This window comes from Salmo salar, chromosome 03 (genome assembly GCF_965601325.2).
Source record: "Salmo salar chromosome 03, fSalSal1, whole genome shotgun sequence".
NCBI lineage: Eukaryota > Metazoa > Chordata > Actinopteri > Salmoniformes > Salmonidae > Salmo > Salmo salar.
In genome coordinates this window covers 57,122,225-57,148,234 of record NC_138293.1, presented here as the reverse complement: position 1 = coordinate 57,148,234, position 26,010 = coordinate 57,122,225, and the positions used below count along the sequence as shown (strand labels likewise).

Below are 26,010 nucleotides of genomic sequence, written 5' to 3'. Positions count from 1 at the left end.
GAGTGCGGTACTTTTAACTGATGAATGGCTGGGTGGAATGAATCAGTGTCCTATTCCCTCTGAGGGTCTCTTCTTAATCTTACTCAACCAGGCTTTCAGCAGGGGGACATTTAGGTGATGGATGACCCATGTTCTCTCTTGGGACCCCTACTGCCACTCTCCCCCTTTGATCCCTTTGACCCCTGCAACCACCCCACCACTCCCTCCTTGGCCCTTCCCTCCTCTCAGAGCAGAACCCAAGGAGTGATCCAGTCTGCCTGCCTCTCAGGGCCATTGCAGAGTCCTTTGAGGTTTGTTTGTGTGAGTCTTCAAACTCCCCTCTCCTCAGTCCTCTTCTCTCTCCAGCTTTCCTTTATGCCATTGCTTCCTCCTCAGTCTGGCTGGGATCCTGCTCTGCTTAACAGACGGGCACTGTTCAGGGCTCCTCATGGCAAGAGGACCACCTGTACCAACCAATCAGCTCTGTGTTTTCTAGAGCCATGCCCCAGATCACGTCCCTGTCCTGGGCTGGCTTCAGTGAAGGAAGGGCAGCAGCTTGGCCGCTCAGATGGAGGGGGGCTACAGAAAGGAAGGAGCACAGAGGCAGGAAAGGGATGGTGAAGAATAAGAAGTTAAAGCCCAGCTCTGAGGGGACATAGTCTGATAAGGAGTGGTCTGGCTTCTATGAGGAAGTCCGTTCTTCACAGGTCCATATAATTATACTGAACACAAATATAAACACACCTGACAGGTGTGGCATATCAAGAAGCTGATTAAACAGCATGATCATTACACTGGTACACCTTGTGCTGGGGACAATAAAAGGTCACTATACATGTGCAGTTTTGTCACACAACACAGATAATTTAATGTTCATTTCTCTACCATGATAGCAATGACAAGTTTCAAGTTCATAGACCACTATGGGGTGGATTTACAGTGGTTTAAATGGACACGTAAAATCAGATTTTTTTTATTTGTCTATAACTCTTTTGGCCAATCCCTTAGCGTTTTATCTCAAACTATGTTAAGCCGTGTAGCATTTAGTCTCATTTGGTCATATGATTCATGAGAGGAAGATTTTAAATCATATTTTTGCATATTAGCGTATGCGCTAATTAGTATCTAATGGTATAGTGTGGCCATCTTTGTATGCATCAGCATTATTTTCTCAATCTCTTTAGGGACTATTGTGATGAGTCCAAAGACCAAATTTGGAGTGAATCTGACTTTTAGTCTATGAGAAGACAATGTTTTCTCATTATTTTAAGCATTAGCGTTACATAGTCCAAAAGTTTTATTTAAAGATATCAATGCCAAACTTAATTGTTCATCATGTTAATGTCTTTGATCACCTAAAAAGTTTCAGGTTGATAGGCCATTCAGGAGTGGATTTACAAAGGATTTACACTGAACAAAAATATAAATGCAACATGTAACAATTTCTAAGATTTTACTGAGTTACAGTTCATATAAGAAATCAGTCTATTGAAATAAATTCATTGAGCCCTAATCGATGGATTTCACTTGACTGGGAATACAGATATGCATCTGTTGGTCACAGATAGCTTTAAAAAAAATAAAGTAGTTGTGTGGCTCAGAAAACCAGTCAGTATCTGGTGTGACCACCATTTGCTTCATGCAGCGCAACACATCTCCTTCACATATTGATCAGGCTGTTGATTGTGTCATGGGGACTGTTGTCCCACTCCTCTTCAATAGCTGTTCGAAGTTGCTGGATATTGGCGGGAACTGGAACACGCTGTCATACACATTGATCCAGAGCATCCCAAACATGTTCAATGGGTGGCATACTCTGGTGAGTAAGAACTGGGATATTTTCAGTTTCGAGGAATTGTGTACAGATCCTTGCGACATGTGGGCGTGCGTTATCATGCTGAAACATGAAACTATGGCGGCTGAATGGCACAACAGTACGCCTCAGGATCTCATCACAGTATCTCTGTGCATTCAAATTGCCATCGATAAAATGCAACCGTGTTTGTTGTCCGCAGCTTATGCCTGCCACCGCCACAATGGGGCACTCTGTTCACAACATTGACATCAGCAAACCGCTCGCCCACACAACGCCATACACGCGGTCTGCCATCTGCCCGGAACACTTTAAACTGGCATTCGTCCGTGAAGAGCACATTTCTCCAGCGTGCCAGTGACCACCGAAGGTCAGAATTTGCCCACTGAAGTCGGTTACGAAGCCGAACTGCAGTCAGGTCAAGACCCTGGTGTGGACGACCAGCACGCAGATGAGCATCCCATATGTTCTGCGGTTGTGAGGCCAGTTGGACATACTGGTAAATTCTCTAAAACGAAGTTGGAGGCAGCTTATTGTAGAGAAATTAACATTAAATTCTCTGGCAACAGCTCTGGTGGACATTCCTGCAGTCAGTATGCCAATTGCACGCGCCCTCAACTTGAGACATCTGTGGCATTGTGTTGTGTGACAAAACTGCACATTTTAGAGTGGCCTTTTATTGTCCCAGCACAAGGTGCACCGGTGTAATGGTCATAATGTTTAATCAGATTATTGATATGCCACACCTGTCAGGTGGATGGATTATCTTGGCAAAGTTGAAATGCTCACTAACAGGGATGTAAACAAATTTGTGCACAACATTTTAGAGAAATACGTTTTTTGTGGGTATGGAACATTTCTGGGATATTTTATTTCAGCTGGGACCAACACTTTACATCTTGCATTGATATTTTTGTTTGCTATAAATGGACACGTAAAATCAGATTTCCACATTTATCAATAACTCAGCTATATCTTAACCAAGCTTTTCTCAAATTATGTTAAAAGATGTACCATGAGCCTACATACCGAATGTTGAGTTATTTGCACTTATGGTTCATGAAAAGAAGTTCCACAATGGAGGAAAATCTATCCTGAAAGACCTAATGGGTCTTTGAGGCAAATTTGTTCAGCATGAGGAAAGACGCCTACATACAATGACTGTTCAATGATCCAAGACCAGCTCAGTTAATCCATACCATTGTGACAATGAGTCGTCATAATGGTGCATCAAATGTACATGATCCTAGGGGCATTGGCATACACAATGTAAGTAACTTAATTTATGTGCCCCAAATTGTACTGAATACTTCTGTTTATCCTACAGCTATTGTATGGAGTAATCATGAGTCTATGAACCGGAGTTACACTGTTAGCACTGAGGTGGTGTGCCCTAGTAGGAAGACCACTTTGTGCAGCTCACCCTGCACTATCAGCTCCAATATAACTAACATGAGTAAGTCTACCTCTGATAAGCTTCCCAGTAAAGCATTAAAAACAATCAAGCAACCCAGAAAAGTGCTAAAAACAGCCCATATTAACATAAGCAGCCTGAGAAACAAGGTCCATGAAGTCAATAACTTGCTTGTAACAGATGACATTGATATTCTGACTATCTCTGAGACTCACTTAGATAATACCTTTGATGATACAGTGGTAGCAATACATGGTTATAACATCTACCAAAAAGACAGAAATACCAACGGGGGCGGTGTTGTGGTCTATATTCAAAACCACATTCCTGTTAAGCTTAGAGACAATCTAATGTTAAATACTGTTGAAGTAATATGGCTACAGGTTCATCTGCCTCACCTAAAGCCCATACTTGTGGGAAGCTGCTATAGACCACCAAGTGCTAACAGTCAGTATCTGGATAATATGTGTGAAATGCTTGATAATGTATGTGATATCAAAAGAGAAGTATATTTTCTGGGTGATTTAAATGTTGACTGGCTATCATCAAGCTGCCCACTCAAGAAAAAACTTCAAACTGTAACCAGTGCCTGCAACCTGGTTCAGGTTGTCTGTCAACATACTAGGGTAGTTACAAACAGCACAGGAATTAAATCATCAACATGTATTGATCACATCTTTACTAATGCTGAAGAAATTTGCTTTAAAGCAGTATCCAAATCCATAGGATGTAGTGATCACAATTTAATAGCCATATCTAGGAAAACCAAAGTTCCAAAGGCTGGGCCTAATATAAGAGGTCACACAATAAGTTTTGTAGTCATTCATATGTTGATGATGTAAAGAATATTTGCTGGTCTGTGGTGTGTAATGAGGAGCAACCAAACGCTGCACTTGACACATTTATGAAATTGCTTATTCCAGTTACTAATAAGTATGCAACCATTTAAGAAAATTACTGTTAAAATTGTTAAATCCCCTTGGCTTGATGAGAAAATGACTAATTGTATGGTTGAGAGGGATGAGGCAAAAGGTATGGCAAATAAGTCTGGCAGCCCAACTGATTGGCCAACATACTGCAAATTAAGAAATCATGTGACTAAATAAAAATAAACTACACTATGAAACAGATAAATGATATAAAGAATGATAGTAAAAAGCTTTGGGGCACCTTAAATGACATTTTGGGGGAAAAAAGCCATCTCGGCTCCATCATTCATTGAATCAGATGGCTCATTCATCACAAAGCCCACGGATATTGCCAACTACTTTAATGACTTTTTCATTGGCAAGATAAGCAAACTCCACAATAAACGCTGACGCTACACATCCAAGTACATCGGACCAAATTATGAAAGACAAGATTTGTACTTTTGAATTCCGTAAAGCCAGTGTGGAAGACGTGAAAAAATTGTTGTCGATCAACAATGACAAGCCTCGGGCTCTGACAATCTGGATGGGAAATTACTGAGGATAATAGCAGATGATATTGCCACATCTTCAATTTAAGCCTACTAGAAAGTGTGTGCCCTCAAGACTGGAGAGAAGCTAAAGTCATTCCGCTACCCAAGAATAGTAAAGCCCCCTTTACTGGCTCAAGTAGCCGATCAAACAGCCTGTTACCAACCCTTAGTAATCTTCTGGAAAAAAATGGTGTTTGACCAGATACAATGCTATTTCACAGTAAACAAATTGACAACAGAATTTCAGCATGCTTATAGGGAAGGACACTCAACAAGCACAGCACTTACACAAATGACTGATGATTGGCTGAGAGAAATTGATGATAAAATAATTATAGGGGCTGTCTTGTTAGACTTCAGTGCAGCTAATGACATTATCGATCATAGTTTGTTGCTGGAAAAACATATGTGTTATGGCTTTAATGTGGATAAATAGTTGTCTAACAGAACACAGAGGGTGTTCTTTAATGAAAGCCTCTCAAACATAATCGAGGTAGAATCAGGAATTCCCCAGGATAGCTCTTAAGGCCCCTTGCTTTTTTACATTTTTACTAACGACATGCCACTGACTTTGAGTAAAGCCAGAGTGTCTATGTATGTGGATGACTCAACACTATACACGTCAGCTACTCCAGCGACTGAAATGACTGCAACACTCAACAAAGAGCTGCAGTTAGTTTGAGTGTGTGGCAAGGAATAAGTTAGCCTTAAATATTTCTAAAAGTAAAATCATTGTATTTGGCACAAAACATTCACTAAACCCTAAACCTTAACTAAATCTTGTAATAAATAATGTGGAAATTGAGCAAGTTGAGGTGACTAAACTGCTTGGAGTAATCCTGGCTTGTGAACTGTTATGGTCAAAACATATTGATATAATAGTAGCTTCTACCTTCTTAACAACACTATCAACAAGGCAGGTCCTACTGGCCCTAGTTTTGTCGCACCTTGACTACTGTTCAGTCGTGTGGTCAGGTGTCACAAAAAAGGACTTAGGAAAATTGCAATTGGCTCAGAACTGGGCAGCATGGCTGGCCTTTGGATGTACATAGAGAGCTAATATTTAATAATATGCATGTCAATCTCTCCTGGCTCAAAGTGGAAGAGAGATTGACTTCATCACTATTTATGCGAGGTACTGACATTTTGAATGCACCGAGCTATCTGTCTAAACTACTGGCACACAGCTCAGACACCCATGCATACCCCACAAGACATGCCACAAGGGGTCTCTTCACAGTCCCCAAGTCCAGCACAGACTATGGGAGGCACACAGTACTACATAGAACCATGACTACATGGAACTCTATTCCACATCAAGTAACTGATGCAAGCAGTAAAATTTGATTAAAAAACACCTTATGGAACATCGGGGACTGTGAAGCAACACAAACATGGACACATGCATAAAAACACGATAACATATGCACTATACACACACATACACATGGATTTAGTACTGTAGATATGTGGTATTGGTAGAGTAGGGACCTGAGGGCACACAGTGTGTTGTGAAATCTGTGAATGTATTGTAATGTTTTAAAAAATGTATAAACTGCCTTAATTTTGCTGGACCCCAGGAAGAGTAGCTGCTGCCTTGGCAAATACAACGTTTCAAGTCTTTAGGTCAAACAGGACGACAGATATGAGGGTTTAAGTGAGACCGCTTATAGCAAACGGTGGCATTCTTATTGACCAAGTTACTCATGTCATCTAGTTACTCATGGCATCTAGTTTCTCTGTGCCAAATTAGAAAAATAGTTGCCAATCTATGCTTGAGTTATTTGACAATGTCAACAACAACTATTCAGAGAATAACAATAGGTTTCACAGCTTTGTTGTGAACCTGTAATGAGAGTAGAAAAAAGATAAGAGAGATATCATGTCCAATTCAGGGACATAGAAGGTGTCAAATGGGGATATGTGAGTGAAAAGACAGAAACTGAACACGTCTCACAGAGATTGACAAAGAGAACCTGAGAAAAGAAGTGGCAACAAGCTACCCTAGAGATGAGGTGGAATGGAACGATGAGCACAGGAATGGATACACACAGTTCAGTAGTCAGAGAAAGAGAGAGAGAGAGATGGATGCTACAATACAGCCGGCCTGGGGTGTTCAGTATAGTATAGACCCTCTGCATGGACAAGCTTGCCTGGCTGTCTGCACAGATCAGGCCCCATGCTCACCAAATACTAATCATATTAGACAAGTGACACCGTTACGAGGGGCCAGTGTATTTTTAGGCCTATTTTTTTCCCTTGTGGCAAGCCACATCAAACGGGGAGAATGGGATTATAGTATGACAGGCAGGTATACTTTTGTCCAACCTGCAGGGTTAGTCTCTATTGTCTTACTATAGACCAGCAAATCCTGCTAGCTGCCACAATCCCTGGATGCTGCTACTGTACTGTATGTGTGCTGGTTGTCATTTCAATTTAAGGGTTGGATTGATCCCGTGTTTAGGTTCTGTATAATCGGAAAATAAATTACACATAATTAATTTAGTGTCTCTCTAAAACTGTTTTGTGGGGAGGAAATATTGTTATTCTATTATTACTAGTATTATAAACAGTACTATCTATATTTCATGAAAACTGTCTACAACTCTTCACTTTGTATTATCCTATTTCATAGTCCATATGATTACCACACCAATGCCTTAAACTTTATGCTTCTTGTTCAGTTGCACCCCCAATCTCACAGACTCCTTCTCTCTCTCCCCTCCTTCCCCCACTTTCTCTCCTCTCTCACCCCTTCCCCCTCCAGGAGTCAAAAACCAGCCATGGATACAGCTCCAGAGGAAAGCAGTGACTCTGGCCCTCAACTCTACCAACCCAGAGCTCTCTGCTGTGCTGACCTCCGCACAGAGTCAGTATGAGATAGGAGGTTTCCCCTACCCATTGGGCCTGGAGAGCAATGCCACCGGTGAGAAATAGAGCGAGGGGTTGGAGGGTGGTTTGGGACGGTGGAAGAAGAGAGGGCGGACAGAGGGAGGGGGGAGAGAAAAGGGGAGAGGGGAACAGGAGGATTGAAAAGGAGAGGGAAGGTGGGAAACGAGATGAGATGGGAAGAGAAGGATGGATGGAGGGAAATACATGGGTAAAATGCAGAATTGCTCAAGTGGAAAATCCAGAGATTTTGACCAAGATAGATTTCTGTCAAAAACTCCCAAATTATGAGAAATGATGGCAGGAAACCATGAGAGAAGTATGATTACATAGTATTACATAGTATTATGTCTGAGTGTCATGAATGATGAGAAAGAATCTTCTGACAAGTTGTCACTGGAGTTTTCAATCCCAATGATAATAATTAACAATCAATAAGCCTTGACTAATCCCCAAGGTTTGTAAGACACTGGGTTAAGAATAATTAGGCAAGAATAATCAGCTTTCTGCAAAAGGCTCGTACAGTTTATTCAGAGAACGTTCTGAAGTACATTACACAAAGATGTTCATTTTATGCTCACTCCCCGCTTACGCACATACCTTCACACAAACAATAGATATCTTACGCACATACATACACACGAACAGTAGGTGAATTGTATCCCTCCCCGGACTTTTCACCACTGTTAATCACTATCCAGCGCTGCCTGTTCCTTTCCCCCGAGATTAGGGGGACCTTGAAGGTTACTCCCTGTTTTCTCCTAAGTCTCTTCAGGTCGGGTCAAACGCATGTCTACAGTTCCCTTAGTCTAACTAACTAACACACACACACATTTCCCTTCCTCCCGGGTCTTCTACTAGACCTTATGGGACTTACGTTCAGTACTTTAATTATTCATTACACATGCTACATAACTATGAATTACTAATCAGTTACGTTTCAGGGATGGATTCTTTATTCATTTACCTTTACTATATCATTCCCTTATCACAAGTGTAAACCAGGTCAACCATGACGATGATGATGATGCCTTAGAATGGTGAACAAACGGTAAATTGCTGAGGGTGAATATTGTGATATTTGCATGATGTTGGTAGCGTTAGCGTTATTTGTGTTGAGAGGCATGGTAGCAAGCCTTGTTTGGGATTTTCTACTGTTGGGTTCAACAAAACACTGGTGTTTGGTCTAAAGCCCTTTGTGTCGTCTCTCCCCAGGGGCTAACAGTAGCTGGGTGGAGCTGACGGCGGTGGCGGCGGTCAATGCCCAGCTCTTCAGTCGTAACGGGACCAGTGTTCAGGTGTGGGACCCCGTCCATATCTGCATCCCCCTGCCCTTAGACACACCCCTGCAGACAGCCACCAGTGTCCCCGTGTGGAGGTTCGACGACAAGACAGGTAAAGGGAACCACCCACCATCATAGCTGACCAATACTGAGAGCCCTCCATGTACAAGTGTCATCAATTTGTTTGATAAGAGTGCTGACTCTGAGTGCTGTCAGTTGAAAACGGTTTCCCTAAAAAAACATCCTTGTATACAGACACATACAGAAACATCCTCGTACATAGTTTTCCAGTTTCATTTGTTCATCAACAGTGGGCTTACTGCTATACTCAAATATATACATAAAAATGCCTGTCAATAAAAAACTGCCATTGATAGTAAGCCACCGTCCGTCAGACCACAAATCTAAGGCATATAAATGGCAGTGGTCTGAGCTTGGAAGGGGCGAATAAGAGGAACCTCCAGTCCATCTGCTCTAACTATGGCTGCCTGGACTCCCAGCTGGTCACAGCTAGCCTGGTTCAACCAGACTGAACGCTGTGCCCAGTAGTGTTTTCCTCAGTTCAGTGTGGTTTACCCAGGCTAGCTGATCCTGTCTCACATGGGTTAATCCTCTTCCTCGCTGCTCCTCAGTATCTGAAATATCGCAGTTCACTTGGCTGAAAATACTGTTATACAACTGCTGTGCATGCTTTCATAGGGAGGGAGCCACACAACGCTCTCCATCTCTTTCTCTCTCTCATACACATTTCTCTCTTTCTGTCTCTCTCTCACACACACAAACACTCTCTCCCCCTCTCTGTCTCTCTCTCTCGTTCATTCTGTCTCCCCCTCTCACTCTCTCTTTCTCTCTCTCTTTCTCTCACACACACTCTCGCTGCCTCTCTCTTGCTCTGCATCTGCCTCCCTCTCTCTGTCTTGCTTTCTCTCTCTTTTTTTATTTAAATGTAACCTTTATTTAACTAGGCAAGTCAGTTAAGAACAAATTCTTATTTACAATGACGGCCTACCCCGGCCAAACCCGGACGACGTTGTGCGCTGCCCTATAGGACTCCCAATCACGGCCGGATGTGATACAGCCTGGAATCGAACCAGGGACTGTAGTGACGCCTCTTGCACTGAGATGCAGTGCCTTAGACCGCTGCTCCACTCAGGAACCCCCTCTTTCTCTCTCATGCACTCTCTCTGCCTCTCTATCTCTTTCTCTCTCTCTCATACACTCACTTTCCCCCGTTGCTTTATGCAGTGGTGTAAAGTACTTAACCTCTCTGGGGTATGTGGGACGTCACCTGCGGGACACACTCGCCAACAGCCAGTGAAATAGCAGGGTGCCAAATTCAAAACAACTAAAATCTCATAATTCAAATTTCTCAAACATACAACTATTATATCCCATTTTAAAGATACACTTCTCGTTAGTCCAACCACACTGTCCGATTTCAAAAAGGCTTTACGGCGAAAGCATAACATTAGATTATGTTAGGACAGCCCCTAGACAAGAAAAACCACACAGCCATTTTCCAAGCAAGGAGAGGCGTCACAAAAACCAGAAATACAGCTAAAATGAATCACTAACCTTTGATGATCTTCATCAGATGGCACTCATAGGACTTCATGTTACACAATACATGTATGTTTTGCTCGATAAAGTTCATATTTATATCCAAAAACCCCATTTTACATTGGCGTGTAATGTTCAGAAATGTTTTGCCTCCCAAAACTTCCGGTGAATGAGCAAATCAATTTACAGAAATACTCATCATAAACGTTGATAAAATATACAACTGTTATTCAAAGAATTATAGATACACTTCTCCTTAATGCAACCGCTGTGTCAGATTTCAAAAAAGCTTTACGGCAAAAGCAAACTTTGCAATAATCTGAGTACAGCGCTCAGACACCAAAAGAAGCCATACAGATACCCGCCATTTTGGAGTCAACAGAAGTCACAAATAACATTATAAATATTCACTTACCTTTGATGATCTTCATCGGAATGCACTTCCACGAATCCCAGTTCCACAATAAATGTTTGTTTTGTTCGATAAAGTTCATCTTTATGTCCAAATACCTCCATTTTGTTCGCGCATTCAGTGGAGTAATCCAAATGCACTGTGCTCGCGCAGTAAGTTCAGACGAAAAGTCTAAAAAGTTATATTATAGTTCGTAGAAACATGTCAAACGATGTATAGAATCAATCTTTAGGATGTTTTTATCATAAATATTCAATAATATTCCAACCGGACAATTACTTTGTCTTTAGAAATGTAAAGGAACTCGCCTAACTCTCATGGGAGCGCGCGAGATTGAGCTCATGTCATTTTCTCAGTCATCTGACTCCATATGCGCTTATTCTCTCCCCATTCACAGTAGAAGCATGAAACAATGTTCTAAAGACTGTTGACATCTAGTGGAAGCCTTAGGAAGTGCAAAATGACCCCGCAGACACTGTGTATTAGATAGGCAATCACTTGAAAAACTACAAACCTCAGATTTCCACACTTCCTGGTTGGATTTTTCTCAGGTTTTTGTCTGCCATATGAATTCTGTTATACTCACAGACATCATTCAAACAGTTTTACAAACTTCAGAGTGTTGTCTATCCAAGTCTACGAACAATATGCATATCCTACCTTCTGGGCCTGAGTAGCAGGCAGTTTACTACAGGCACGCGTTTCTGCCGGATTTCAAAATACTGCCCCCTACCCGTATGAAGTTAAGTAAAAATACTTTCAAGTGCTACTTAAGTAGTTTTTTGGGGTATCTGTACTTTATTTTTATATTATTTTTTTTGACTACTTTTACTTTTACTTCATTACATTCCTAAGGAAAATATTGTACTTTTTACTCCATACATTTTCCCTGACACCCAAAAGTACTCGTTACATTTTGAATGCTTAGCAGAACAGGAAAATAGTCCAATTCACACACTTATCAACCGAACATCCCTGGTCATCCCTACTGCCTCTGATCTGGCGGACTCACTAAACACACATGCTTTGTTTGTAAATTATGTCTGAATGTTGGAGTGTGCCCGTGGCTTTCTGTAAATTAAAAAAACAAGAAAATGGTGCCATCTGGTTTGCTTAATATAAGGAATTTGAAATGATTGATACTTTTACTTTTGATACTTAAGTATATTTTAAACCAAATGCTTTTATACTTTTACTCAAGTAGAATTTTACTGGGTGACTTTTACTTGAGTCATTTTCTATTAAGGTATCTTTACTTTTACTCAAGTAGGATAGTTGGGTACTTTTTCCACCACTGGCTTTATGGAACCGATGTCTAAAAACTCCAGACCAGGGTTGTTTCTTGTCTTGACAACCGGTCCGGACTTCCCATGGCAGCCATTGTTCTAGTGTGTCTGAACCGGAACATGCAGATCACTGCAGATCTCATTGACATGCCTGGCATTTCCCTACCGAGATTGACATTACCATAACTATGCTGAAGAAACCCTGGTAAACACTTCCTTTGAATGCCCTCTTCATAACGCATTATGGATTTAGTCATAGATGTTTAGGAGCAGTTAATAGTGCCTATGTTGTGCATTATTATGCATGATTCATAGCTCAGGCGTTCTAAATGTGCTTATAATACATTATGAAGAGGGTATTAATAGGAAGTGTTACCGAAGTCATGGGCCTATGTCTACAGATCTCCATGATAACCTCAACTTCTTGAAGTTGGATTTCAAGGATGGGACAGTACACAATGGACTGAGAAGAGGAAGCCTAATGAATAAAAAGTAATAACCAACCAGACACTTGCCAAGTCTGGATATGTCTTCCCAAGGGTAGATGATGGAGCACCTATCTGGCAGGCTCCATTTGGATGCCCAGGATCCTTCCATGATGGTATCTTCAATACAGAGAGCAATATGCATGCACAACTCGAACTATCGCATTTAGAAATCATGGACATGCATTGATCGGCAGATCCCAGTGATGCACAAAAGATGGGTGTGTCATTCTGATACCATAGTTGTGGGTTCAATGTGCAGAAAACATGAAAGCAGACTTAGTGTAAACATCCCTTTTTAACACCCTGTGGAAAACTGCAGCTGAAGAGGTTTGTTGTCCTGAAGCCTGATGATGTGATTAGGCCTGTTATGTAGCTCCAGGAGGCCTGGGACAGAGGAGGCAATGTTCCCCACCTCTCTCGTCCTATGTTGCCATGGTAACATGTTATGAGATGCAAACAGAGACACAGATGGACGGAGGGGAGGGGAGGGAGGAGAGGGTTTGAAGGGTAGAGGAGAAAGGGGACAACAAAGCTGTGGTGGAGGGAGAGATTTTGGATAGTGGGATGAGCTGGTCTGTTGGAGTTAGCTGTAGGCTATTGCTCACATCCTGTTAGGATGGCTAAGATAACTGAGGATTAATGGTTGTGAGTATTGGGACAAAACAAGTTACTGAGCTTGGACAAAACAGGTTACTGCCAATTGACTAGGCACCCGCCACTAACAACAATCTCTCACTCTCGCGCTCCATTAAGTGGCTTATATTGTGGGTATTTGTGGGTGTTGAATTTAGTAGTTTGCTAAAATTCGATGTATGCAAATGTTTTACTCTGTACCGTAGCTGAGAGTAAATGGAAATCAAATCTTTACAGTAAAACCCAAAAGAACAATATAGCACAGGATTTAAGCAAACAGATTAGTCAAACAGAGCGTTGCAGCGTTAGGTTCATGCATTATTTAACTGTATGGGTTTTTATTCAACCGTCCGCTAAGTGGGAGGCCCAGAGCTCATATCTCATTATCTGCAGTGACGAACCAACAGTTAGCTAGGAGGTGAGAGGCTTACTGATTATAATGTGGACACCAGGGTGGATGTGTTGTTAACCGTGTCATCTCTAAAGGGGTCACCTCTAATTCCACATTGCACACACACATACACACACCCTGCTCTGGGGGTGTGGGCTTTTATTTGCTTAAGAGGGAAGAGTGCCCCCCACTGACCCTCATGTAGTACTGCAGCAAGTGGTGTCCTACAGTATGTCCCAAGTGCTCTATACAGTATTTCAGTATATATTGTATACATAAAAGCTGGTTCACTTCTGGATGACAGCATGTAGGAATAAGGAATTCTTTGTTTCCGTCATGGTTTAGCTTACGTCCAACAAAGTAATGTTCCCTGAGTTATCCTGAGTTTTCCCTGACCTATGCAGAAGCAGTAAACCTGAAAGTTTCTACTCAAAACAAATCAAGTAACATCGCAGGTTCACCCAATGTCAACAAGTACTAGACAGGTAGAATCCCACACATGATCCCACACAGAGCAATAAAATAAACTCCTGTGGAGCTTTAGATCAGTGTTGAGTAGAGAAATGGGCCTCTAGTCTAGTATGCCCAGGGGGTCCTCTAGATTTATGAGTTACTGTAAGTCTGGATGCCTGGGCCTCTCTTCCAGAGTCAGGTTTTACACCAGATTTCTCTCACACACACACACTCCACTCTTCCAGTATTCCAGGTTACACTTGCAAGACTTTTTTTGCTAAGGCTTTAAATCCACAATGGGTTTTGTAGATGTTTGGGGCAGAAGAGGAGGTTGGGGACACCTGCCAGGAGCACTCGGAATACTCTAGCAAATAGAATCGGGTGCTGCAGCGGAAGCCTTTAATTGGTGGGTGCTGTAGTGTACTGTGGCACTGTGACAGATCTATCAAGGGAGCGCTAAATGGGCTGTAATGCCAGGCTGCTGACTGTCAGTCAGGATTGAGACTGAGAGGAAAACATGTTGAAGATGAATATTCATTGGACGTGGGTGGATGGCTAGAGTGAGCTGCCGCTGAAGAGAGAAATTGATTTGTTTCGGACTGAATCACACGTTTTGTGCGTATGTGGGTGTGCGTACAGTCTGTGCATGACAAATGAGTACAAGAGAAAATACAGTGTGATGATGAGTCAAAAAAGTTGAATCAAAGTTGAACATGACCCTTTCGTCAGGCGGGAGGAAAACTCTTTCTCTCTTTCTCTTTCCATGATGACCCCTCCCATGTGATCTCCTCCCATCCTCCTCCTTCAAGGCGTCTTTAAAAGGGAAAGGAGGAGGAAGAAGGACGACAGTGTTTCTTGTTCCATATAGCCCAGGAGACTCTAAATCAGAGGCGCCATTATCTCTCCAGACTCAGCTGTGAGTCTGTTTGTTTTGGAGACGGATCACATGCGCGCACACACTATGTCAGGGGGTAGTGGGGAGTGGCTTGGAAATCCCCCTGCCTTATACTGAGGAGATAAACAAAAGCCCCTACTACTGTTCGTCTGTGTGCATGACAACCCCTAGTGGTCGACATACAGCATTACATCCATGGTCGAGCACTTCCTAGATAAGTGATCTGGCATGACACACATTCACACTTCAATTCACTCTCACCTCCCTTTTACCCCTAGTTTAGAGGATTGTTGAGTGTGTTTCTATTCACACCACTGAGGGTGTGTTAATTAGAGCTTGGCTCAATATGTAGCCTAGAAGTCCTAGGTTGACTTCTCAGGTGGTTCAATGTTTGAGGTTGTGGATGCCAGATCGTCTATTAATGTCTAAAAATAGATGTACTGTAGCCAATGGGCAGTAAAGCTGGCCTAATGGATTTTCAGGCCTGCGTCTGTATTCACAAAGCGTCAGAAGAAGTGCTGATCTAGGATCAGTTTTGACTTTTAGATCATAATGAATAAGATGACCTGATCCTAGATGAGCACTTTTAATTAATACAGGCCCTGGTTGTATTGCTGCTGTGATGACAGTGGCAATATATTCACAGACTTCCCTTGCCTGGGGCACTAAAAGAGGAGTCCAACAAATGTTTGTAGTCTAAACAGATGATATTAATCTAATAGTTATTTAAACTAATAGTTGTATTGCTTATTTGAATTGAAAGGCAATGTTATGTTTATTTTTTTCAAATATGTTATTAATCATAAGCTATATCTTACTGTAAACTTGACATTTTTATTTTAGGCCACTGTTTGCATTCTCCCCTACAATGTGTTAAAATCATTCAGGACACTTGCATAAGTAACATGTAGACCTAATCTTAACCTGCTTCTGTGTTTATGTTTTCTGCAAAGTGAAAATGCTAACGAGAATGACAGAAATTAAAACTATTTTAGGAGCGGGAGGATGATGTAGAAGGGGAACTTGGGTATACCATGGGCAGAGGTCTCCCTGTCAAGACCCATTAAGCTACTGAATCCTGACCCTCTCCTCAGGGTGCCTGGCATCATGGGAAATGGTTCTTCTCTTCTTCTTTTCTCATTTTTTGTTCTTTTTTTCCCCCGCTCCTCTTTCGTTATTGTGGTTATGGTCGGAAAGCATCTGCCTGGACTCAAAGCTGTCTTCCTTCCCTGAATCACGTTAATCGCTCATCATTTGTGTATGTTCTATCCCGACGAGCTACGCATCACTGGATATGAATGCATAACACCGCTGGCCTCATAATGTGAAGTAATAGATTCACAGCACATGTTCAGTACAGTAACTATGGAGCTGTTCCATCGGCTCACTCCAGGATTAAATAGAATATACTGTGTACATTTGATTATCCTTGAAATTATTGTGTACAGGGATTATGAGCATGCATTGGGAGAAAAAACAATTGGAAATCAGAATTTTGTTAGTGCATAGCAGGGATACTCACAAAAATATATATTTTCAGTTTTGGGAATATATTTTGGATTGATAAGGATCTTAATGGAAATTTACACACACGTCTCTTAAATTGTTAAGGAAGTTGACATACAATGTTTAATGTAATTCCTATTCTACTCTAACTAATTCTGTCCTCATGCTGACTTGTACTTCAACAGGACTCTGGGTCAGGAAAGGAACCGGATATATCAAGAAAGAAGGAGCACAGCTGACATGGAGTTTTGTGGCCAACCAGCTAGGATACTGGCTGGCTGCCTTTCCCTCAACCACAGGTACAGTAACTATGTCCAGAGATGGGCAGTATTTCCTTTACATGTATTTGAAATATGTATTTAAATTACTTCTGAATATTTTTCCATTTGTATTACAATGGGCTGAATTACACTCCGAAGTATTTTGTAACAAGATACTTTCGAGAGCTGTAATTTGTATTTTCAAAATACAAAATACTTTATACTTTTTTTTTGTATAGCTGTTCACAATTTGTGTCTCCCTTTCCACCCTACATTGGTATCAGAAGTCTGATGGCACTATGGTGTGATAAGAGCATCTGCTAAATGAACTAAATATAAACGTACATGTAAAAATTAACAATATCAATGCACGCTGAGTATTATTCTAATGAGCTCCGTCCCGAAACAAGGCCAATAATAGTACCTAGTGTGCTTTGCAGTTAATTTTGCTATGTTCATTTTCACATATACATATTGGTAATTTAGCAGACATTCTTATCCAGAGTGACTTACAGTCCCTGCATTCAACTAATCTAGATAAACAGCATATCACAGTCATAGCAAGTAAAACGATTCTGTAACCATTACTGAGAATGTTGTTGCTGCTCGGGCCAACTACTTGCAAGTGTATTTTCTCGTTTTAAAATACATAATACATGCATTTGAATGAAATAAATTACAAAATACAAGTATTTTGTCATTTATTTTTGATACATAGATTTTTTTATGGTATTTTGTAATTGTATTTTGTGAGTTTTGCCCATCCCTGACTATGTCAACGATGTAGTCAGGGATGGGCAAATAACCACCCACAAAACCCAAAGGAAAACAGGCTGCCTAAGTATGGTTCCCAATCAGCAACAACGATATACAGCTGTCCCTGATTGAGAGCCATACCCGGCCGAAACAAAGAAATACCAAACATAGAAAAAAGGACATGGAATGCCCACCCCAACTCACGCCCTGACCAACCAAAATAGAGACATAAAAGGATCTCTAAGGTCAGGGCGTGACACCGTTAATGAGAACGCTGTACCCCACAGAATGCACTACCATACCGTATTTTTGGAATCTAAAAACCTTGACCTGTAAATTGACAGTAATTTACTAGCTAATGTGCTGCCAGTAATTTACTGTAGTACAGTACTAGATTGTATTTTTGGAATCTAAAACCTGTTCCGGTAATTTACTGGCTACAGTGCTGCCAGTAATTTATTGTAATTCATTACCACCCCACAGAATACAGTACCATTGTCATGCCCTGACCTGAGAGATCGTTTTTATGTCTCTATTTAGGTTTGGTCAGGGTGTGATTTGGGTGGGCATTCTATGTCTGTTTTTCTATGTTTGGGATTGCTTTGTTTCGGCCGGGTATGGCTCCCAATCAGGAACAGCTGTACATCGTTGTTGCTGATTGGGAGTCATACTTAGGCAGCCTGTTTTTCCTTTGGGTTTTGTGGGTGAATATTTTTCCTGTTTAGTTTTGTTAAACCTGACAGAACTGTTGCTGGTCGTTTTTGGTTTATTTTTGTAGTGTTCATTCGGTCCATTAAAATTATTCATGATGAACACATCCTCCGCTGCACCTTGGTCTCATTTTGACGAAGGCCGTTACAACCATACTCTATTTTTGGAGCACCAAACACCTTTTGAACACTAGTGTTATTGTTGTTTCTGGGTCATTAACATATTTTGAGGCATGCAATGTAAGAGGCTATTTTTCCCACCCTTTAATGAGAGTGCTGTACCAATTTAACTGATATGTGGTAGTAGTTCCCTAACAATTTAATGTTTGTAGTGGACAAATCAGAGTGGCAGCATGTCTCAAACATTTAATGGTTGAGTGTTTAGCTATCTCCTTTTGATCGGTTTTGCCCTGGAGTCACTGCCAGTTTAGAGGCTTTTGTTAAGGCCTCTACAAGTGCAAAGTTTAGAAGCCTTTGTTAAGGCCTCTACAAGTGCAAGTGATATAAAACACCAAATATTCATTGGTATGCTGTAATATATAATTGCATATTCACTGTTACCAATTGCTGTAACTTTATTACAATACAATTTCACAAACTACTGTATTGCTGTTTTGCTATATATTTACTGCAGCATTCTGTAAATTATAGTGCATTGTGGAGAAATGTTGTGGGAGGGGAACAATATTTGGATCATTAACATATTCCGAGGCATGCCTTGTAAGTAGCTATATTTATTGCACCCGTTAGTAAGAATACTGTACCATCTAAACTAATATGTGGCAGTAGTGCCCTAACAATTGAATGTGTATAGGGACAGGTCAGAGTGGCAGCAAGTCTTAAATCTTTAGTGTTTGAGTGTTTTGCCAAGTCTGTTTTGCCCTGTAATCTATCGATGTTATGTTTTATACCAGCGCTCTGAGATGTATCACTTTATCAGAAGCACATGATCAATGACGTCCGAAGCTTCATTTTTTTTGTCGAACAACCACCTGATTGGTTTTGGTAGAAGACGTCATCTAAATCATTTGTCTGTTCTAAATTATTTTGACCAGCAGGTGCCACTAGTGTACACTGTGTTGATCAAAACCTTGAGTAATGAACCTGTTTTTGACACAATTGGCTGGAAAGCCTCAATGCTTCTAGAAGCTTCTTTTCCCCACCACTACTGTAATAACAGACAGTTTGGAAGCCTTTGTTTAGGCCTCTAGAAGTGCAAGTGATATAAAATACAAAATATTCATAAATATGCTGTAATATACACATACCTAGCAGCCAACCTTCTTGCACCAATCCCATGTAATTGCAGTAAAATACCAATATTACGATTACAGTAGCATTTACTTTCTTAGTATTGTACTGTATCGTTGCTCTGATATTACAGTAATTTACAGGAATCTGGTAGCAAGTTACTCTGAATATTACAGTAATGTGCTTGGCACTAGCCAGAGCTGGGCAAAGATACATCAAAAGGTATCTTGTTACAAATAATAAATACCTTGAAGACCAATGTATCCTTAACTACAACAACATTCTCAGTTACAGAAACATTTTACTTGCAATGACTGTGATATGTGTTTTGTTTAATGCTCTGGACAGGAACGTCTGCTAAATGACCCAAATGTCAATTTAAAAATGAACACATGCAAAGCAAACTGCTGGGTATTATTCTAGTGAGTTCCACACTCAAACTATTTGTTTGGGGGTGGAGCTCATTAGAATAATACCCAGCAGTGTGTATTGCAATTGTTCATTTTTACATTTTGGTAATTCACTCATCCAGAGTGACTTATAGTGGGTGCATTAAACGAGAATGTTGTTGTAGTTAAGCGGGCTACTTGCAGGTTTATTTTTGTATTAGAATATACAAATACATGTATTATAATTAAACTGTTACAAAATACATGAATTGTACTTCAGGCCAGTGAAATACAAATGACCAAATAGGTATTGAAATACCTAACAGAAATACTGCCCATTATTGGCGCTAGCTGCCTGCACTGTAAATCTGCAACAGTTTACCAACCACTATACTTCCACTAATGCACTGTAAATTTGGGAAAGACAGCATGTAGCTGTAGTCAGGTGTTACAGTAATATTTTGTACATTTGTGTTTCAGTAAAGGTCCTGTAACTCTACAGTAATTTACTAGCTTCTGTGCTGCCAGTATTTTACTGTAGATTTACAGTAACCTACAGGCTACTGTGCTACCAGTAATTTACTATAAAAATGACAGGAAATGTTTTACAGTGTACCCCTGTGTTGCAGGCTCAGCTTTGAACCCCATGGGCCTGCGAGATATCACCACCTACCACACCATCTTCCTCCTAACCATCCTGGGCTCCATGGCTCTGCTGGTTCTGGTGCTGCTCTGTCTGCTGCTCTACTACTGCAGGTTGGTATCAGGCCCAGCGTGTCTCAACTCAGGTCCTGGAGTAGTCAGTCCCAGTGTGGCACATTTTTGATCCAACCCAGCACTAGTTTTGAACAAGCTACTCTACGAGTCATCAAAGCACCAGGTTTAGGGTAAATTCCATTTAAATTCCAGTCACTTCAGGAAGTACACTGAAATTCCAATGCCAATTCTCTTCAATGCTTTTCAACAAGGAAAATGTGGAACTACTTTCTGAATTTAAATGGAATTGAGCCCAACCCTGTCGGGCACTTGCTTAGTTGAATCAGTGGCGTTATTACTGGCCTGGGTCCAAAATGTAAAATACAAATATAACCAATCCGGGACTCTATTTGTTGTTTAATTTCCTGTTTACATGGAGTCAAAATGTGATACATGGATGTGTGTGTTTGGTTGCATTCTCCCTTTAATCCTTCCCTGTTTTGTTTTAGGCGGAGATGTCTGAAACCACGGCAGCAGTACCGTCACGGCAAGATGCACGTCTCCTCTGGCATGGACGGCTCCAAAAGAGATCAATGCACCTCCATGTCCCACCTCAACCTCATCAGCTCAGGCCACATCCACATCGACACAGCTTCCTCCACCGGAGGTGACCCAGACGCCCTCAAATCAGACCTGTCCTCCACCCGGGATCTCCACAGCTCCAGGGAGGATTTCTTCCGGCACACTCCCCCAGGAAAGGCCCAGCGCCACTCCAAGGTGAACACGGACAGTATCACCAGACGTGGCGGTGGGGAGAGTTTTCCCATGAAGGTGACAACACGCTCTACTAACACTAACAACTTGGATCCTCAGCTGCTGCTCCGCAATGACACCCGCAGCTTCAGCTCAGCGGAGGATAATACCCATGATCCTCGACGTCGCCACAATGCCAATGACAACCAGGCTTACTCCTCAGATCCACCATCTCCACCACCTTTACTGCCTCCCTTCGCCGGGCACTACCAGGAGTACTCTGGTCTGCCCCCGGAGTACTCAGCGTCCCAGACCGGGGACCTCTTAGCCAGGCCCAACTCTCTAAACACCCAGCCCGGCCAGCTCATCTTCTGCCACTCCATGGACCAGATGAAGGAGAGCATGTACCGGAGTGTGGTGCCCACGCTGGTCATCCCGGCCCACTACATGCGCCTGTCGTCGGACCTGTCGGCTGTGGAGCAGGTTTTGGAGAGGCAGCAACAGATGCAGCATGACATGGAGGGAATCCAGGTTAGCATGACCCTGCCCAGGCAGCAGGGACAGGTACACCAGAATCAGCAGCAGAAACCACAGAACCAGCAACAACAGAATCATCAACAGGAGGACGAGGAAGGGGAAGAACCAGGCCAGCAGAGGGAGGACTCAGAGGGACACTCCAACTGGGCCTCAGACCCTAACGCGGCTCCAGTCCACATCCCGGTCCTGTTCAACGACAACACCATATCTCAGATGAACGGAGAGCTGCAGGCGCTGACGGAGAAGAAGCTTCTGGAGCTGGGGGTGAAGCCGCACCCACGGGCCTGGTTCGTCTCCCTGGACGGTCGCTCCAACTCCCTGGTTCGCCACTCCTACATCGAGCTGGGGGGAGACTCTCTCAGCATCCCTGGAGGAGGGGGAGGTGGAGGAGCCACGGGGAGTCATCATGACAACAGAGTAGACGTCGCTCGCGAAGCCAACATTAAGCAGCGGAAGGGAAAGGAGGAGAGGAAGGCCAAGGAAGCTAAGGAAGCAAAGGAGGCTGCAGCTGCGGTTGAGAGGAAGGGTCACGCAGGGAAGACCTATACTAAACTCCCCTGCATCGACACCACAGACCCCCCCAGCAGCAGCAGCGAGAGCCACGCTGCCATGTACTCTCCAGAGGACAATTCTCTGGCACCGCTGCTGGACGAGGCCCCAGAGACGACCCCCCGTGGGGGCACGTTCCCCCGGAAGGGCCGCAGCCGGGATAACAGCGCCCGGACCAGTACTACCACTACCACCAGCGAGGTGACACGCAGGGACTCAGCCACCAGCCCAGAGGATGGGGAGGATGCCGATGATAAAGACGAGGAGGGGAACAAGAAGAGTCCCTGGCAGAAGCGCGAGGAGAGACCCCTCATGGTGTGGAAGTAAGGTATACCTAGGGCTCTCAGGGAACATTGAGCTACAAGAGAACAGGGGGAGAAGAACCACTGTGTCAATGAATGCCTCATTTCTGACTGTGTCCCTTGTAGATTCTCTACAGAAAGAAGAGCAGAGAATGTGAGAGGTCTGTCTTTGAGAACAAAGAGAAAGATGTGTGTGAAAGAGATTATGAAGTGAGAATGGAAATCAAACAAAGAAGCACAATTGTCACATGAGTCGAAAGGACCAGGTGTTTTGAAGTCCCACTTTTGCTTGTAGTCATCACTCAGATCAGTAGCTATATCTGCATCTCTAAAAACATCATCATTGAGATCGGTAGCTATATCCGTATCTCTAGAAGTTTCACATGGCTGTGGATTTATTTATTTTTAAAATCATGATCCCTAAGCATGTGGATGGGAACAGAATGGGAGAGGGAACAAATGGGAGAGTTCCTCTGACTGGTTGGTATTCTGAGATTCTTGAGAAATGCTCAACAATGTTTTTCTCCACTGTGCTGTTAGTAGAATTCCTTGGAAATGTTACCTATCCGATTTTGCTGTTACCTTAGCATTAACCTCAAGTCATTTTTACAGACCTTTTGGGAGGCGTCAGCTGGCCAAACAGAAACTTTTGATTCCTATGGAAAACCAAGACTGTCGGCCAGAACTGGAATGAATTAGTATTTTTTTTTTTTCACTCTTTAATCTTGTTTTTTTAACAGATTAGATGGCCTTCTTTTTATGACTGAGTGGTACTTAATGTCATTGAGGAGACAGATCAATGTATTAAACATTGGAGAAAAAGGTTGCTGTTGTGATTGTGAAATCCTAATAAGTAAGTCCTAGAACCCAGGGTTTACAACAATGTTGTTGTTTCATTTTGTACTCAAAAATGTTCCTTGGAGATAATGGCAGAAAACCACCTCCACGTTACTATCACTGAAGCCTGGAGAATAATGCAAACCGTTTTGGTTGCCATTTTCCTTACTGACAGAAAATGTTAGTCATGTTTTTGTCTTGCTTTACTAACCTGCTGACCTGGTGACTTGTAACATGAATATCTATGGAAGCATGGACCTGACAAAATTATTTGAAATGTTCATTAAGCAGCGTGGCTGGAAACAAATTAGAGCATCATAGAACATTTTGCTAGAACATTTTTGTTAGCTTAGCATTGCAAGTCTGTACCTTTTGTTGCAATATCAATGTATAGTCAGACATGGATTGGATGATACCGACATGTAAAATATTAGCTTTAAAAAAACAGAATAATTGGGTATTATTGCAAACTTGAAAGATGTTGTGAAAGGAAAAGACACTGAGTTGACTGAGTGGAAATCACAATTACCTAATGTTTCCATAAACTGTGCCATATTAGATTGTCAGTAATCTCCACTGGCTCATATTCTCAAAACATCTAATTATTAGCCTTCAGATAAATAAGACAGGAATCCATCCAGGTTTTCTCAGACCTAAAAATGTTAATGTCCAACAAATCACACCAAACAATTAGTCTCTTAAGTGCCTTTTTTAGCATAAAAAAGAATGGCTTGGATGTAAGGCCTCAGTATGTAAACCCAGCAGTTGTACCATTTGTACAGCCATTCAGAAAGCTACTGGCTAAACCAGGGGTTTAACACATACTCTGTAACATGTTTTTCTCATTATTTTCAGGTTACGATATTGAGTCATACACAATGTTAAGCTATTGTTAGCAAATCAACTTTGATTTAAACAAACAGTACTCAACCTTGATGATCAGGGGTCATTTGAAGGCAATCAAGCCATACACTCGCTATCAGGTTTATGAAGTCCAGTTGAAGTTCTATCACGTTGCCTTGTGGACTAATATACAGCACGGCCTAAAGAAAATCAGGTGTAGGACCATGCCTAAGATACACAGCAATGGTCCTCTTCATTTCAAACCTGCATTGTCACAATCCCTGTTTTAAACCCACAGTTTTTTTTATTTGATAACATCACTGTCACTGCTCTTTCTCTCTCCCCCCCTTTCTCCATTCAAAAGTATGTGAATGACCCTTGAAAGTCTCTTTTTAAAGATTGATACTTTCCATGTTTTGAGTTACTGATTTGATGCTAGTATGTGAAGTGGTCTCCTTGTGGTTTGAGACTCAGGATCACAACGAACATGCATGTTCCTCCTCTCGTGAGCATTTGTGCTGTTGTGGTCTTTTTTTGTCATAGAATCAGCTTCTCTCAACTTCAAAATGGTTTGATGCTTAAGCTTGCAGAATTGAGCCACCTGTCTCTGTGAATAAACCAGCTCAGCTCTGATATGGAATCTCCTTAGACTATTTCAGAGAGAGATGCTATGTTTGTTTCTTTTTTGGGGGGGCCAGGGTATGTTTTTGGGATGAAGTTAACATCCAATGTCATTTAAGGAATGAGGTTGGCTCGAGAACACTAATAGCTATATTGGCCCTACGAGGCACTACTGAATAGTGTGTTCTATGTGGTCTCATTAGAAATTGACATCAGAAATTGTTCTGAGGACAAGGATAATACTGGTGTTTGACATCTATAAACAAGACAGTCCGAGCTTTGAAAGTGTGCCAAGTCTCTCCACCCCTGTCAGTGCAGTGTTCTGATTAAATATGACTTGAGAAAGGTTTTTTTTGTTTATTTTTTTTAACCATTCTTTTTGTATATGTGAATGCCTGGCTAATCTTAATTCCTATAGGCCTACTGTTTGAGTGCTTATACAAGGTCAGTTGTTGTCTCCTAGGCAACAGACAGAGGGATGATGTGCTGTTATGGTAAACTGGTGCCACCTCCTTTCCCCCTCAGATCTATATTTCTGAGGCAAATCTTTGCTAACTTTTATTGCTTGTTATTAATAATGTTAATATACAATCCAATAATTAAAGCATTTAACAAGTCATCTGTGTGCCTGGAATTTGTACTGTGTGCGTGGAATCAGCAGCTCACTTACAATTATTTTTCGATGCATTTTTTGTCCTAATGTCATTCAGTTAGCTTTGAACAAGAACACAATGCATTAACCATTTTTGCCTAGTGAGAGCCACTGCCAATAGTTATCCGCCAGGTGGCATAGGCCTCTCCTACACCGTAGACTGGGGAGACAAACAGATTGAGCAAAGCAGTTGATCCCATTTGTAAATCAGGGAGAGGTCTCTGATTATCCATGCATATAATGATTATGTGAGCCTGTAGTGAGTGGGCTTGTGTTTCTACCCACTTCAAGTCCTAGCGTGTAGGCTTCTTTTTAAATAGTGATTTCTTTTTTTTGTTATTGAATAAGATAATGTTTTCTGTCAGGAGCGCGCCTCAATAAAAACATGGC

The 26,010-nt window shown here is 41.9% G+C and overlaps 1 protein-coding gene across 1 annotated transcript in view; it reads left to right on the top strand.

Moving 5' to 3' along the window:
- fam171a2a (family with sequence similarity 171 member A2a) overlaps window positions 1–25,585 on the top strand; it is a 62,141-nt gene extending 36,556 nt beyond the window's left edge. The window contains exons 4-8 of the mRNA XM_014192623.3: window positions 7,436–7,594; window positions 8,773–8,952; window positions 16,650–16,763; window positions 20,460–20,586; window positions 21,036–25,585. Of these exons, the coding sequence (XP_014048098.3) occupies window positions 7,436–7,594; window positions 8,773–8,952; window positions 16,650–16,763; window positions 20,460–20,586; window positions 21,036–22,692 (2,237 nt within the window). The 3' untranslated portion in view covers window positions 22,693–25,585. The remainder of the gene's footprint in view (window positions 1–7,435; window positions 7,595–8,772; window positions 8,953–16,649; window positions 16,764–20,459; window positions 20,587–21,035) is intronic.
- The last annotated feature ends 425 nt before the right edge of the window (window positions 25,586–26,010 follow it).